This window comes from Bos grunniens, chromosome 5 (genome assembly GCF_055505025.1).
Source record: "Bos grunniens cultivar Pamir isolate PY7600 chromosome 5, Bosgru_T2T1.0, whole genome shotgun sequence".
Lineage (NCBI taxonomy): Eukaryota > Metazoa > Chordata > Mammalia > Artiodactyla > Bovidae > Bos > Bos grunniens.
In genome coordinates this window covers 50454182-50467391 of record NC_141169.1, presented here as the reverse complement: position 1 = coordinate 50467391, position 13210 = coordinate 50454182, and the positions used below count along the sequence as shown (strand labels likewise).

Genomic DNA, 13210 nt, shown 5'->3' with positions numbered 1-13210 from the left:
GTTGCAAAAGTATTTTGCAGCTAAAGCTAGGACCAAAATCCAGGTCTATTTTATAGACCTAAGCTCTTTCCATTAACATTCCACTCTTGAAACAAAATCTTGTACACCATGCTGAATAGAACAGAATTTATACCTTATATGTGACTTTATACCTTACTTCCTCCCTTTGTATATATGTTCTCTATTTTTCCATTTGTTTTGTTTATTCTTGTATCTCCCTTACTACTCTATACCTTACTTCCTCCCTTTGCATATATGTTCTGTATTTTTCCATTTGTTTTGTTTATTCTTGTATCTCTGTTGCCCTGGCATTTGGTTGGTTGGCAGTCCCCACACAGTAGGGTCCAGAGTCCCAGACAATGCCTTCTGTCCAGAGCATTTGTTTGGATTATAAATATAATTTGATGATAAATTTAGACTGTTACACTGATTTCATTTCAGTGGATCCACAACATACTTCTCATTTTCTTTGATAAACTACCTATAAAGACAGGACCGCATGCTATTTAATTGTTCATCTTGAGCTATTTGCTCATTTCTAAAGCACTTTGCTTAAATTCTTACTGTATACATAAATGGAATTATCACTTGTTTCCTTCTCTTTACTAGTTGGAAGTGAAAATCTTTTCAGTCATGGAGAAATCATTACCTGTTTATTACAATGAAATATTTTATGGTAATTCTTTTTCAAACATCGATGGCTGACACCATGCATTTATTATATGTCAAGCTTTTCTTTCTGTGCTCTTTATATCTTGACATATCTTATCTTTCCAGCTACCCTGTGCATGCAGTGATAATGTTATGCCTATTAACACAGTAAAGAAATGGTGGCACTGAAAGGTTAAGTTACTTGCTCAAAATCACAGAGTAAGGCAATTGAGCCCAAGAGGCTTGTTTGGTGAATGTAAGCCCTTAACCACCAGTATACTAGCTCTCAAAGTGAGTTCTCCTGTAAATGTTACTTTTCAAATATAATTATGTTTTGTAAATTCTGCTTTCATTGACTTATAGACAGCTGTACCAGCCTGGGGAGAGAAGGTGGAAAAGTCCATCATCATAACAGTCCTACTGACAACTCATTACCTTCAGGATCAGCAGCCTTTCCATCCCTGATGCCACAAATGAGGATAAAAAATATTTTTAAGTGTCACTCACAGGACTTAAGTGGGAGATAGGGCATTGGGATGGGAACTGAGACCCATTTTAGGCATTGACTAACATTCATTTTGGGTGGGCTTCTCCTGTCTTTCCATTCTTTATATAAATATACGCCCCTGCCACCCCACCTTTTTCTCCAGTTGAGCTCCTGGACTTAAATATAAGCTGATTAAAAAGAAGCCTAGAATTCCTTCTCCACTTGACTCCCACTCAGCCTACCTGGAAGTCCACCACCTCCTCCCTCCCTACCTCCTATCTGTCTTCAGTCAGAGTAGGCCTGTCTCTGTGTCTTTACTGGTTAGGCATTATGTCTTTCATCTCTTGGACAATGCCTGGTTTATGGATACTCAGTAGCTGTTTGGTGGATGAATAAACACAGATCAGTATACACTGCTCTCTGAAACCTGGGTAATTTTCCAGTAAATTACCCTTAATTTTACAGTAACTATCAGCTTACAGAAAAAGGGGGGTCCTCATGATGAAATTGAAAGACTCTTGCTCCCTGGAAGAAAAGCAATGACAAACTTAGGGAGCGTGTTAAAAAGCAAAGACATTGCTTTGCCTACAAAGGTCACAATCAAAGCTATAATCAAAGCTGTGGTTTTTCTAGTAGGCATGTATGGATGTGAAAGCTGGACAATAGAAAAGGCTGAGTGCCGAAGAATTGATGCCTTCGAACTGTGGTGCTGGAGGCTCTTGAGAGTCCCTTGGAAAGCAAGGAGATCAAACCAGTCAATCATAAAGGAAATCAACCCTGAATATTCACTGGACTGATGCTGAAGCTGAAGCTTCAATACTTTGGCTACCTGATGCAAAGAGCCACCTTATTGGAAAAGACCCTGATGCTGGGAAAGATTGAGGCAGGAGGAGAAGGGGATGACAGAGGATGAGATAGTTGGATAGTATCACAGACTTAATGGACTTGAGTTTGAGCAAACTCTGGGAGATGGTAAGGGACAGAGAGGCCTGGCATGCTGCAGTCCATGGGGTGGCAAAGAGTCCAACACGACTGAGAGACTAACAACGGCAACAACATGATGAGGGGACATTGCAAAGAGGCTAGAAGCCTTTCTAAGTGTGATTTCAGGTGGTATGTGTTATGAACATGCAAGGACCTGTGCCATCAACTCTGGGGTACTCATCACTGGTACATGAGTTTTTAAGAGGTTTTGGCTAGGCCAAGTTGCGATATGAAACAGCAGGAGACGCCTCCATCCGGTCTGCTTTTGTTGTTCTTAGTTCTCTAGCTGCTTTGTCTTTGTGAGGGGCAGTGACCTGCAGCTCTCTGCTTAGAGCCAGGATCTGAAGCCAATTAGTCTGATCTCAGAGGCTGCGTGCTGCTTCTACACCATACCTTAGAAACTGTCAAGAAAGAACTGCTCACCCTGTTACGTGCTTCCCATGCGTTGTATCACTTAATCTCCATTTTGCCTTGGAGAAACTGGAGCTCAAGAAAATTAACAAACTTGCCCAGCTGATAACCAGTAGCACAAGAACTCAGATCCAGGTCTGCCTGGCTCTATGTTTATCTCCAGGATTGGCTACAGGGCAGGAAAGCATAAGGTTGTAGGTATAAAGATCCCAGCCTGCAGTGTTAGGATGCTCTCCTAAAGGTAGTTTGTGCCCACCACCCCTGTCTAAACTAAGCTCCAGAGACACAGCTTGGCTCAGCAGAGCCCTCAGCCTAGACAGAGGAACTGGGGTTCTGTGAGACCCTGGAGGAGCCAGCCTGCAGCGCAGCCTAGGGTTGACCAGAAGCCCTGCCTTCCCCGTGAACCTGAGATCTTCCTGAGAATGGACTTCCAAAGTGATGGTCCTACACTGATGGTTTTGTTAATCTGGCACTGGCAGAAACTCAGTTACAGTTAGAGCCCAGTCATGTATTGATTATATTGATAGAAAAGGGATCTTTACCTTTGGTTGTTGATATTTAAAGAGTGTCGTTTTTATGAAGAGCTTTCTGTGATTGATAGATTTAGTAGAACAATAGACAGAGTATGGAATTGGGCTTCCCAGGTAGCACTAATGGTAAAGAACCCGCTTGCCAATGCAGGAGATGTAAGAGACGCGAGTTTAATCCCTGGGTCAGGAAGATCCCCTGGAGTAGGAAATGGCAACCCACTCCAATATTTTTGCCTGAACAATCACATTAACAGAGGAGCCTTGCAGCTACAGTCCATGAAGTGGCAAAGAGTTGGACACGAGAGTGACAGCCTGCACACGTATGGATGGAATTGGGAAATACTGTCACTAGCATACTGCTTTTCACCAGCACCCCCCAACCCCAACCGCAACATCTTTTCTTTCTTTTTTTTTTGAAATGCTGTAAATTCTAATGCTAAGTGTATTTCACAAATGAGTTAGAACTACTTGCCATCCCATCAGGCCAGCCCTGGGTATTTACTGGTGGTACTGTTTTGGATACCAGGGATGGAGAGGAACAATGCCAGTCACATAATTTTTGTTAAGTGAATAGACAGCTGAATATAAAAGGATTCCTGTCCTTCATTTGTTTCTCACCAGATCCGTATTTTATTCCTCCTGTATGTAAAGTAGTATTAAGAACCTGGAGGTGCCTAAGATACCTGGGGCTTCCTAGGTGGTGCTAGTGGTAAAGAACCCACCTGCCAATGCAGGAGACTAAGAGATGCAGATTCTATCCCTGGGTCAGGAAAATCCCCTGGAAGGGAATGGCAGCCCACTCCAGTATTCTTGCCTGGAGAATCCCATGGATGGAGGAGCCTGGCGGGCTACGGTACATAAGGTTGAAAAGAGTCAAACACGACTAAAGTGACTTAGCATGCAAGATCCTGTTAGTGGGTTCACTGAATTTACAGGACAGTCCATGATACTGAATGGTACACACACATCTGTAACACATGGCAGATTCTCAGGTGGTGTCAGGAAGTAGGTCTCGGAGGTCAGAAGAACAAGATCACTCTGACTGGGAAACCAGGGAACACTTAGCAGTAGGTTGGTCTTTGACCTTGACTTGGAGAATGAGTCAAAATGGTACCAGGAAGGGATGCTGGGGAAGGGAATTCCAGGCAGTAAGGTTGGGTTGTCTGGCGGAAGGGCCACTGAGGCAGCGAAGTGTTCTGAGGCAGAAGTTAAGTGATCGACTCAGATCACTTGTGTTCCAACACCAGCCCAAGGGTGCTGCTTGGGCTGGTGTTAGAGCTACAGTGTAAGAGCATTTGAACTCCATGGTGCAGGGCATCAAGTCAAGTTTAAGCAAAGATCAGAGAGTGAGAACAGAGAAAAAGCCCTGTAGCTGCCATTCTGAATTCTCTTTCCTCCTTTCCACTCCCTCGTCTTCATGCTAAGTGAAGTCACTTCACACTCTAAACGATCCTGCCTGTCTTCCCTGAATTACTGCTAAGGTACTGCTTTGACCATGCTGTTTACATTTCTGTAGATTCACCAGCACCTACAGAATAAATTCTATACTGCTTAAGTAGTTGGGATATCAAGGCTCTTCTCATCTGGTTCATGCTAACTTCTCTAGTCTTATTCTTCAACTCAATTATCCATCCACTAACTAAGATCATGGCATCCGGTCCCATGACTTCATGGCAAATAGATGGGGAAACAGTGGAAACAGTGGCTGACTTTATTTTTCTGGGCTCCAAAATTACTGCAGATGGTGATTGCAAGCCATGAAATTAAAAGACACTTACTCCTTGGAAGGAAAGTTATGACCAACCTAGACAGCATATTAAAAAGCAGAGACATTACTTTGCCAACAAAGGTCCATGTAGTCAAGGCTATGGTTTTTCCAGTGGTCATGTATGGATGTGAGAGTTGGACTATAAAGAAAGCTGAGCACAGAATAATTGTGCTTTTGAACTGTGGTGTTGGAGAAGACTCTTGAGAGTCCCTTGGACTGCAAGGAGATCCAACCAGTCCATCCTAAAGGAGATCAGTCCTGGGTGTTCATTGGAAGGACTGATGTTGAAGCTGAAACTCCAGTACTCTGGCCACCTGATGCAAAAAGCTGACTCATTGGAAAAGACCCTGATGCTGGGAGGGATTGGGGGCGGGAGAAGGGGACGACAGAGGATGAGATGGTTGGATGGCATCACCAACTCGATGGACATGGGTTTGGATGGACTCCAGAAGTTGGTGATGGACAGGGAGGCCTGGCGTGCTGCGGTTCATGGGGTCGCAAAGAGTCAGACATGACTGAGCGACTGAACTGAACCCTGGAAACCAAGTCTTCATTACAAAAGTGGGATGAATAAATACTTATCTTTCATTCCTTTTTTTCCTCCATTTCTGAATATGACCAAGAGTAACTATATCCCCCAGATAAAGAGGCTTTCTGTTGGTACAGTGCTTTCGAATTTCCAAAGATTGTGGCACAGTAGTCCAGAACACTGAATCTGGAGCCAAACTGCTAGGGTACCAACCGTTGCTCTGCCAATTACCAGCTGTGTGACCTTGAGGAAATTACTTAACCTCTCTGTGCCTCACTTTTCTCATTTGTAATATGAGGTGAATAAAGGTATGTACCTAATAAGCATTTTTAGAAGGATTGTTGCTTAGTTGCTAAGTCATGTCCGACTCTCTGCCACCCCATGGACTGCAGCAACCCAGGCTTCCCTGTCCTCACGATATCCCAAGTTTGCTCAGATTCATGTCCATTGAGTCAGTGATGTCATCAGAAAGATTAAAGAAGCTATTATTTGGAAAATGCTTAGAACAATGTCTGGCATGTAGTAGGCATTATATAATGCTTGTTTAGCTAAATATATATTATATATATGTACACGTATGTATTAGTGGTATAGACTGTATACATAAATATATACATACATATGTAGTAAATACTCAGTATGGTTTCAACTGTACCCACACACAGGGGCCACATACAACTGGGTATTCGCAACAACCTCGTAAGGTAAGCAGAAGTGTTAAATAACTGTCCACACCTCACACCTGGTAGATCCATTCTGGGGACCATGTCTTCTATCTTCTGAGCCGGAAGTCAAAAAGTAGAATTTATACCCATAATCCATTCATCTCCAATGCATGGATAGTTTTCAGATATAGCATGATTTCTTTACACTGAATATTGAAATTTACTTCAGATATTTTAATTATTTTGATTTAAAGTACAAGAGCAATGTCAGGTCCATTGTATAGGTCTGTCAGTAAGGAAAAAAAATACTAAGTTTCTGTCCAAAATTTTTGTGCAGGATTTCACAGTCTCACAAAGAAATGTATGATGTGGTCACTTTCTACTTGACTATATTCTTCTTGCAGGGAAGATAAATTGAGTATTTTCAATGGAGAATTATGCATGAGGTTTTGGTAGAAAAGTATTCAATTGGGAAAATACGCTATTGGAGTACATTTAAATGAATATATGCCCGTCCTGTTATTTGATATGCAAAGGCTTGTGTTTGCATTAAGCTGATGGAGAAGCTGCTATTTTCTTTGCAGCATATATTCAAACATTTTCTTTTACTTCTCTGAAAAAGAGAGAACTGTCTTTTATTTTATTTTAAATACAAACCACATTTAACTTTTGTCAACAGCTTACATTTTAAATAATGAAGTTTTTACTGGCATTCATTATCTGCAATTAGAGTTCTCTAGAAGCTTTTAGTGTTTTTCTCCCCAACTTTTAAAATTCATTCATTGTAACTGTTGACATTTTTGAGAACAGTGGAAACCCTAAGTCAAATTGGGAAAATGGAACAAAGAGATTACCTTTCTGGAAATTACCATTGAATTGGGTGGAGAATCCTCAGCTATTGTGCTGAACCACATTATGATATTTACACCCTCTGCTTGCTAGTCGTGTTGTCAGACTCAAACATTTTCCTTCTAACACAGGCTAGTTAAGCAAACGCCATGCTAGCTGGCTGCTTGGGTTCCTTAGTTCATAAAATGTGAAAGTGAAAGTCGCTCAGTCATGTCCAACCCTTTGTGAACCCCATGTACTATACAATCCGTGGAATTCTCCAGGCCAGAATACTGGGGTGGGTAACTGTTCCCTCCCTAACCCAGGGGTCAGACCCAGGTCTCCCACATTGTAGGTGGATTCTTTACCAGCTGAACCACAAGGGAAGCCCAGGAATACTGGAGTAGGTAGCCTATCCCTTCTCCATGGGATCTTCCCGACCCAGGAATCAAACCGAGGTCTCCTGCATTGCAGGCAGATTCTTTACCAACTGAGCTATCAGGGAAGCCCTAAAGTTTAGTTAGTGCCAATTACCTGTTTACAGTAGCCTCTGCAAGAGTCTGGAGTTCAGGTCTCTTCCTCAGAAAGTATTTAAAATCAAGATTTCTCAGTTACCCTGGTCTGTCTGAGATGCCTTTTCATCCATCTTTGATGGTAGTTATGTGTTCTCATTTCTTCCTTTCTGTCTAGTAGCAAGAAGACCGCTGAGCAACTGCATGTGGGGGGGAGGGGAGTAGGGGGTGTGTGTGTGAGATGGGTTTTTTTCACCCTCTCATTTAAAGATGTAACTGGAACCAAGACCCAAATGGCATGTAGGTTTGCTTCAGGCGGGGAATATAAACAGAGCAAAGCCTAGAAATGCAAGGTTTGTAATAGATTCATTGACCTTGCTGTTTGCCCAGCTGCAGGGTGACTCCCTTTTCATTCCCCAGCTGCTTCCTAATGCTATCTTATTTTTCTTTCAAACTGGAGTAGCCAACCAAACTCCCCCTCTACGGACAGATTTGATAATTAACTAAAAACAGACAACTTTGTAGTTACACCCAGCTAAGAGAAGTTGCCCTGACTCTGTGATTTAATCCACACTTTGTTCTTGTCCAGCAGTGCCTTTGACGTAATTTGCTAGCTTATGATTTTATGAGATTTTATCAGATTTTATGAGAACAAGGAAAGGCTCCTCATTAACCCCAAATTTTACTCTTCAAATAGTCATCTGGAGGATGTGCATTAAGTTGAACCCTAAGTGCTGATTTTCTACCTTTTACATGTAACCTACAAAAAAAAAAGCAATTGGGTTCCACCTAAATAAATATATTTATTCTGGTGATGCTTCCAGCCCTCAAACTATTTTAAAGCTCATATTTTGAAATGAGAAAAATCAAGTTCCTTACTTTAAAACATTACATCAATTTCTTGAACACAATTATACCTTAGTTATAAAGTTAGCTCTGGATAACTTACAGTTATTTACAGATGAAATAAAGTCTGTTTTATGTGGAGGAGAATTTGACATCATTTTTGAGAATGTGCTTGCACCGATTACTTGGTTGCTGAATTTTCAGATATTCTTTGAGACATTAGTTGCATTGGAATCACCATACCTTTAAATTTTTTTTAATTAAAAGAATTTAAATTAGGGTTAATTATATATAATATACATGGGAAGAATACATTATAAAATTTCATCTCCTGTATATTCCTAAATCTATTAAAATGCAAATTACATGTACCATTTCTAAGAGAAGAAATAAGATACACTATATATGAAGGGTTTTCAACACAATTTTATTTATTAAAGGCAAGAAGTGAAATATTCTAAAATGTTCAATAATAGAGAATTGGTATAAGGAAATATTATACAGCTCTTTTAGAGGAATATTTTGTGGCATAGAAAAATGTTGATATTTTTAAGTGGAAAAGGATATAAGAGACTAAAAATTATAAATACAGTATGATCCAGGTTTTTTTGAAGAAGAAGTGATATATGTCATTTTAAAATGAAGAAGAGTGTGTGTCTGTGTGTGTGTCTGTGTGTGTGTGTGTATTTTTATAGAAAAAAGGCTGGATAGCTGTATACCAAAATCATATGCTTTTTTATTTTTAACTTTTTATTTTACTTTCTTTTTTTTGTCATGTTTTCTACATTGAACATAAAATATTACTTTGTGCTCATGAAAAGTTTTTTTCCCTAAAACCATATACGAACCTTACATTTACGTTTTATATTTTGACAAGTAGATTTTAAGCAATATAGTCCTTTTAGTAAGGGCTATACTTATTTGGAGTTTTTTGTAATTCCGAAGTTTAGCTAAAATTTACCCATGATGGTTTATTCTGCAAATCAATAATTCAGAGGAGATTTTAGAGAAACACTTTTAAGCTTGAAGGAACTTTTTAAGTACACTGAAAGCACACACAAGACCCTGTCAATCATTTTTTCATCACAGTCTGTTCCTAAATGCCTCTTCCTGGCAGGTGAATTTGCATATTTCTGTTTGCTTTATGTAAAAGGAATAGTATATCTGTTATCTATTTTACTAACAATCTGGCTTTCCCTCTGCCAGTTGGAAGGTGATATCTTTAACATACACGTCATATACTGGTTTCCATTCCCTAATTTCAGAAAAACATCTTTTAACAATTTGGGTCACATTTTCACAGGTGATGAAAACATACCATATGTATCACGCCGAGAGCATCAGCGCAGAGAGCAAACTGAAGGAGGCTGAGAAACAAGAAGAGAAGCAAATTGGCAGGTCTGGTGATCCAGTCTTCCACATTAGACTGGAAGAGAGACATCAGCGGCGAAGCTCGGTGAAAAAAATTGAAAAAATGAAGGAAAAAGTAAGTAAAACTAGACTGCAGAGCCCTTCTGCCCTCCCTGGAGGTGACAGACCTAGAACAGTGGAATAACAGCTGATGGACACACGTTGTAAATTACTGTGAAATGACATGCGTTTCCTCCCGTGGGGATGAAAAATGTTTAAGTAACATAAAAATCATGTAATAACAGCTGGACGTTGTTTAGTGGTAAATGCCAAGTATCTAGTACACAATGTAGAGAATTTTGAATATTAACAAAACAGATTTCATTGCAAGTGGGCCTGACACCCAAATACATTGTTGCTATTCTCCGTCTCTGGGCAATTTTCATTTATTTAAATCAGATTCAAATTGTACTTTTCTCAAAGGACTTGGAAGGTCGTTTGTATATGTAGAGTAAATTGTTTAGATGAATAGAAATTTATGTATGTTTCCCTGTCTGGTTTTAAAATGACTATTGTTTTTTCCAATTCCTGGATCTTCTTCATTTCCAGAGACAAGCAAAATATTCGGAAAACAAGCTTAAATCGATTAAGGCACGGAATGAATATCTCCTAACCCTTGAAGCAACCAATGCCTCAGTTTTCAAGTATTATATTCATGATCTTTCAGATTTAATTGATGTAAGTACTTGAAGTTTTTATATTTTTCACATCAAGGTGAAGTTAGCAATAACCCTATTTCCTTGATTCTAAAATACCATCATTTTTTAAAACAATGTTATTCTATGTAATTCTCAGGGGGGAAATGCTGCAAATTATACTACATAGGATTTGTTATGGTTGTTCGGTCGCTAAGTTGTGTCCAACTCTTTGTGACCCCATGTATTGCAGCACACCAGGTTTCCCTGTCCTTTATCATCTCCCAGAGTTCGTTCAAACTCATGTCCATTGAGTCAGTGATGATGCTATCCAACCATCTCATCTTCTTTCATCTCCTTCTCCACCTGCCTTCAATCTTTCCCAGCATCAGGGTCTTTTCCAGTGAGTTGGCTCTTCACATCAGGTTGCCAAAGTATTGGAGCTTTAGCATCATGCCTTCCAATGAATATTCAGAGTTGATTTCCTTTAGGATTGACTGGTTTGATCTCCTTGTATGCACTAAGATACTACAAATTTTAAGATGCATGTGAAACACTAAAACCACTGAAAAATAAACCAGGGAGCTCTGTGAAGCTGTCAGTATCCAGAAAACTAGCTGGGAAGGGACTCCAGGCATTTTCAAATGATTCAGTAGCACAGCCCTAACTTCATTCATTGATTCAAAATATATTTATTGAGCCCCTACTATTATGAGGTGCTAAGGCTCTGAAAAGCTATAGATGTACAGTTCTCTCTTTTTTTTTTTTTTTACTTTATTTGGCTGCACTGGGTCTTTTAGTTGCAGCATGCAGAACTCTCAGTTGCAGCATGTGGAATCTAGTTCCCGGACCTGGGATCAAACCCCGGCCCCCGGCGTTGGGAGTTCAGAGTCTTAGCCACTGGATCACCCGGAAAGTCCCTAAATGTACAGTTCTCACTCCTTGGAATTTAAAGTGGAAAAGCCAGGTGTGAAGCAAATGGCTATGCAAATGATTGCTTTATGACAGTGGTGATAAATACTGTGAAGCAAATTGAATACATAGAAACCACGTTTATTATCTAACAGAATATGATATAAAAACACTAATTGGGCTCACTTAGAAATCTGCAAGTAGGAATGGCTACCCACTCCAGGATTCTTGCCTGGAGAATTCCATGGACAGAGGAACCTAGAGGCCTACAATGGGTCACAAAGAGGCAAACACAACTGAGTGACCAACACTTTCACTTTTCAAGTATTTAACGATTATTATATTTGTATAATGTTTACTGCCAACTCGCCCTCAGCATCATTCATCCTTTCAATCAGAAATTGTCCACTGAGGAGCCCAATCATTGTGCTAACACTGTAGGAGATGCAAAGATGAAATAGACAAAAATCCTGTGTCCAAAAACACCAGTATCTGCAAATAAAAGATAAACAGTGATGTGTCATAAGGAAAACAGATAAAGTGATAGAAGTACAGAGTTATCTGCTGGAATTTTACTCATATTCTGCTTTGCAGTGATTGAATTCAGTGATGATAATATAAAATTATTTTCTGTGGCTTATAGTGTGTCATAGTTTAGACGTAGTAGGTTAAGGCAACTATTTTTGTAGTAAGTCCACATATTTAGCTGTTATTTATTAAATATTTACTTACTTGACTGCATCAGGTCTTAGTTGCACTTAAATATTTTAAATACAGAAGCTTAAAAAAAATTTTTTTTTCTTCTAGCCCTCTGATGAAATAATGTTTTTCTGCTAGACTGCTATTAGTTTTCCTGAATAAAAATTTAAAAAAAAATTCTGACCCCTATTTTCAAACTTAGATCTCTAAGGATTCTGCAAAATAGATGGAATATAGAGAACTAATTCTGTGTAACAACTCGGCTTGCTTGCTTTGTTTAGGGCTTATTTTAGTGATTGGAGTATTTGGCTAAACCCAAGCCAATTTAATACGAGGATAAGTTAATCTTGAAAGGAAGTGTGAAAGTGTCAGTCCCTCAGTTGTGTCTGACTCTTTGTGACCCTATGGACTGTAGCCCGCCGGGCTCTTCTATCCATGTGATTCTCCAAGGCAAGAATACTGGAGTGGGTTCCCATTCCCTTCTCCAGCGGGTTTTCCCTATCCAGAGATAAAACCCAGGTCTTCTGCATTGCAAGCAGATTCTTTACCATCTCAGCCACCAGGGAAGTCCCTGATCTTGAAAAGTACTTCTTTAATACCTACAAGGTGCCAAGCACTGTTCTTGATAATGGGGATCCAGCAATAAACAAAACAGTGTCCTCACCTCCGTGGTGTTTAGCTGGGGAGACAAGCCGTAAAAAATGTACACATATATATTATCTGTATGTGATATGTGTATAATATGGGCATATATGAAATATTTATATTTAATATCTATGTAAATTAATACTTATTATAGTACATTGTAGTAATAACAGTAACACTGTAGTAACAGCCATGAAGAAAAATAAAATAGAGCCATGGGGGTGCTTTTTTTGATGATGTAGTCAGAAAAGCCTGATGTTTGAGCAGAAAAGTGAGCTGCAAGCTTTAGTGCCAACAGGGAAGAAATCCCTCATACAGAAAGACTGGACAAGGCTACAGGTATAGAGTTGGAGGTGTGTTTGGCAAGTTCAAGGTGCTTGAGGAATAGCAAAGGAGACCAGGATGGCTGGAGTGGAGCGAGTGAGGAGAAGGTGCTGGGAGAGACGGGAGGCAGAAGCCCAATCATTTAGGGGCCTTGGGGCAAGGAACATAGGTTAGATTTTGTTCTAAGTTTGAGGTGAAGCCATTGAAGGGTTTTAAGCAAGGAAGTGACATCACCTGGTTTACATTTGAAAGACTCACTCTGCCTTCTGGAAAATAGGCTAAGGTGGGTGAGGAGGACAAGTGTGAAAAAAGCAAGCTATATCAAGAGTCTTTTGTGCTTTTCAGATGATGCTGGCTTGGACTGGCATGATACT

General features: G+C 39.8%; 1 protein-coding gene across 8 annotated transcripts in view; it reads left to right on the top strand.

Annotated features, from left to right (window-relative positions):
* Window positions 1-13210, top strand: part of SRGAP1 (SLIT-ROBO Rho GTPase activating protein 1) — a 310916-nt gene that overhangs the window by 204731 nt on the left and 92975 nt on the right. For all 8 annotated transcript variants that reach the window (XM_086400213.1, XM_086400212.1, XM_086400214.1 and 5 more), the window contains 2 exons: window positions 9515-9697; window positions 10171-10299. In XM_086400213.1, the coding sequence (XP_086256339.1) occupies window positions 9515-9697; window positions 10171-10299 (312 nt within the window). The remainder of the gene's footprint in view (window positions 1-9514; window positions 9698-10170; window positions 10300-13210) is intronic.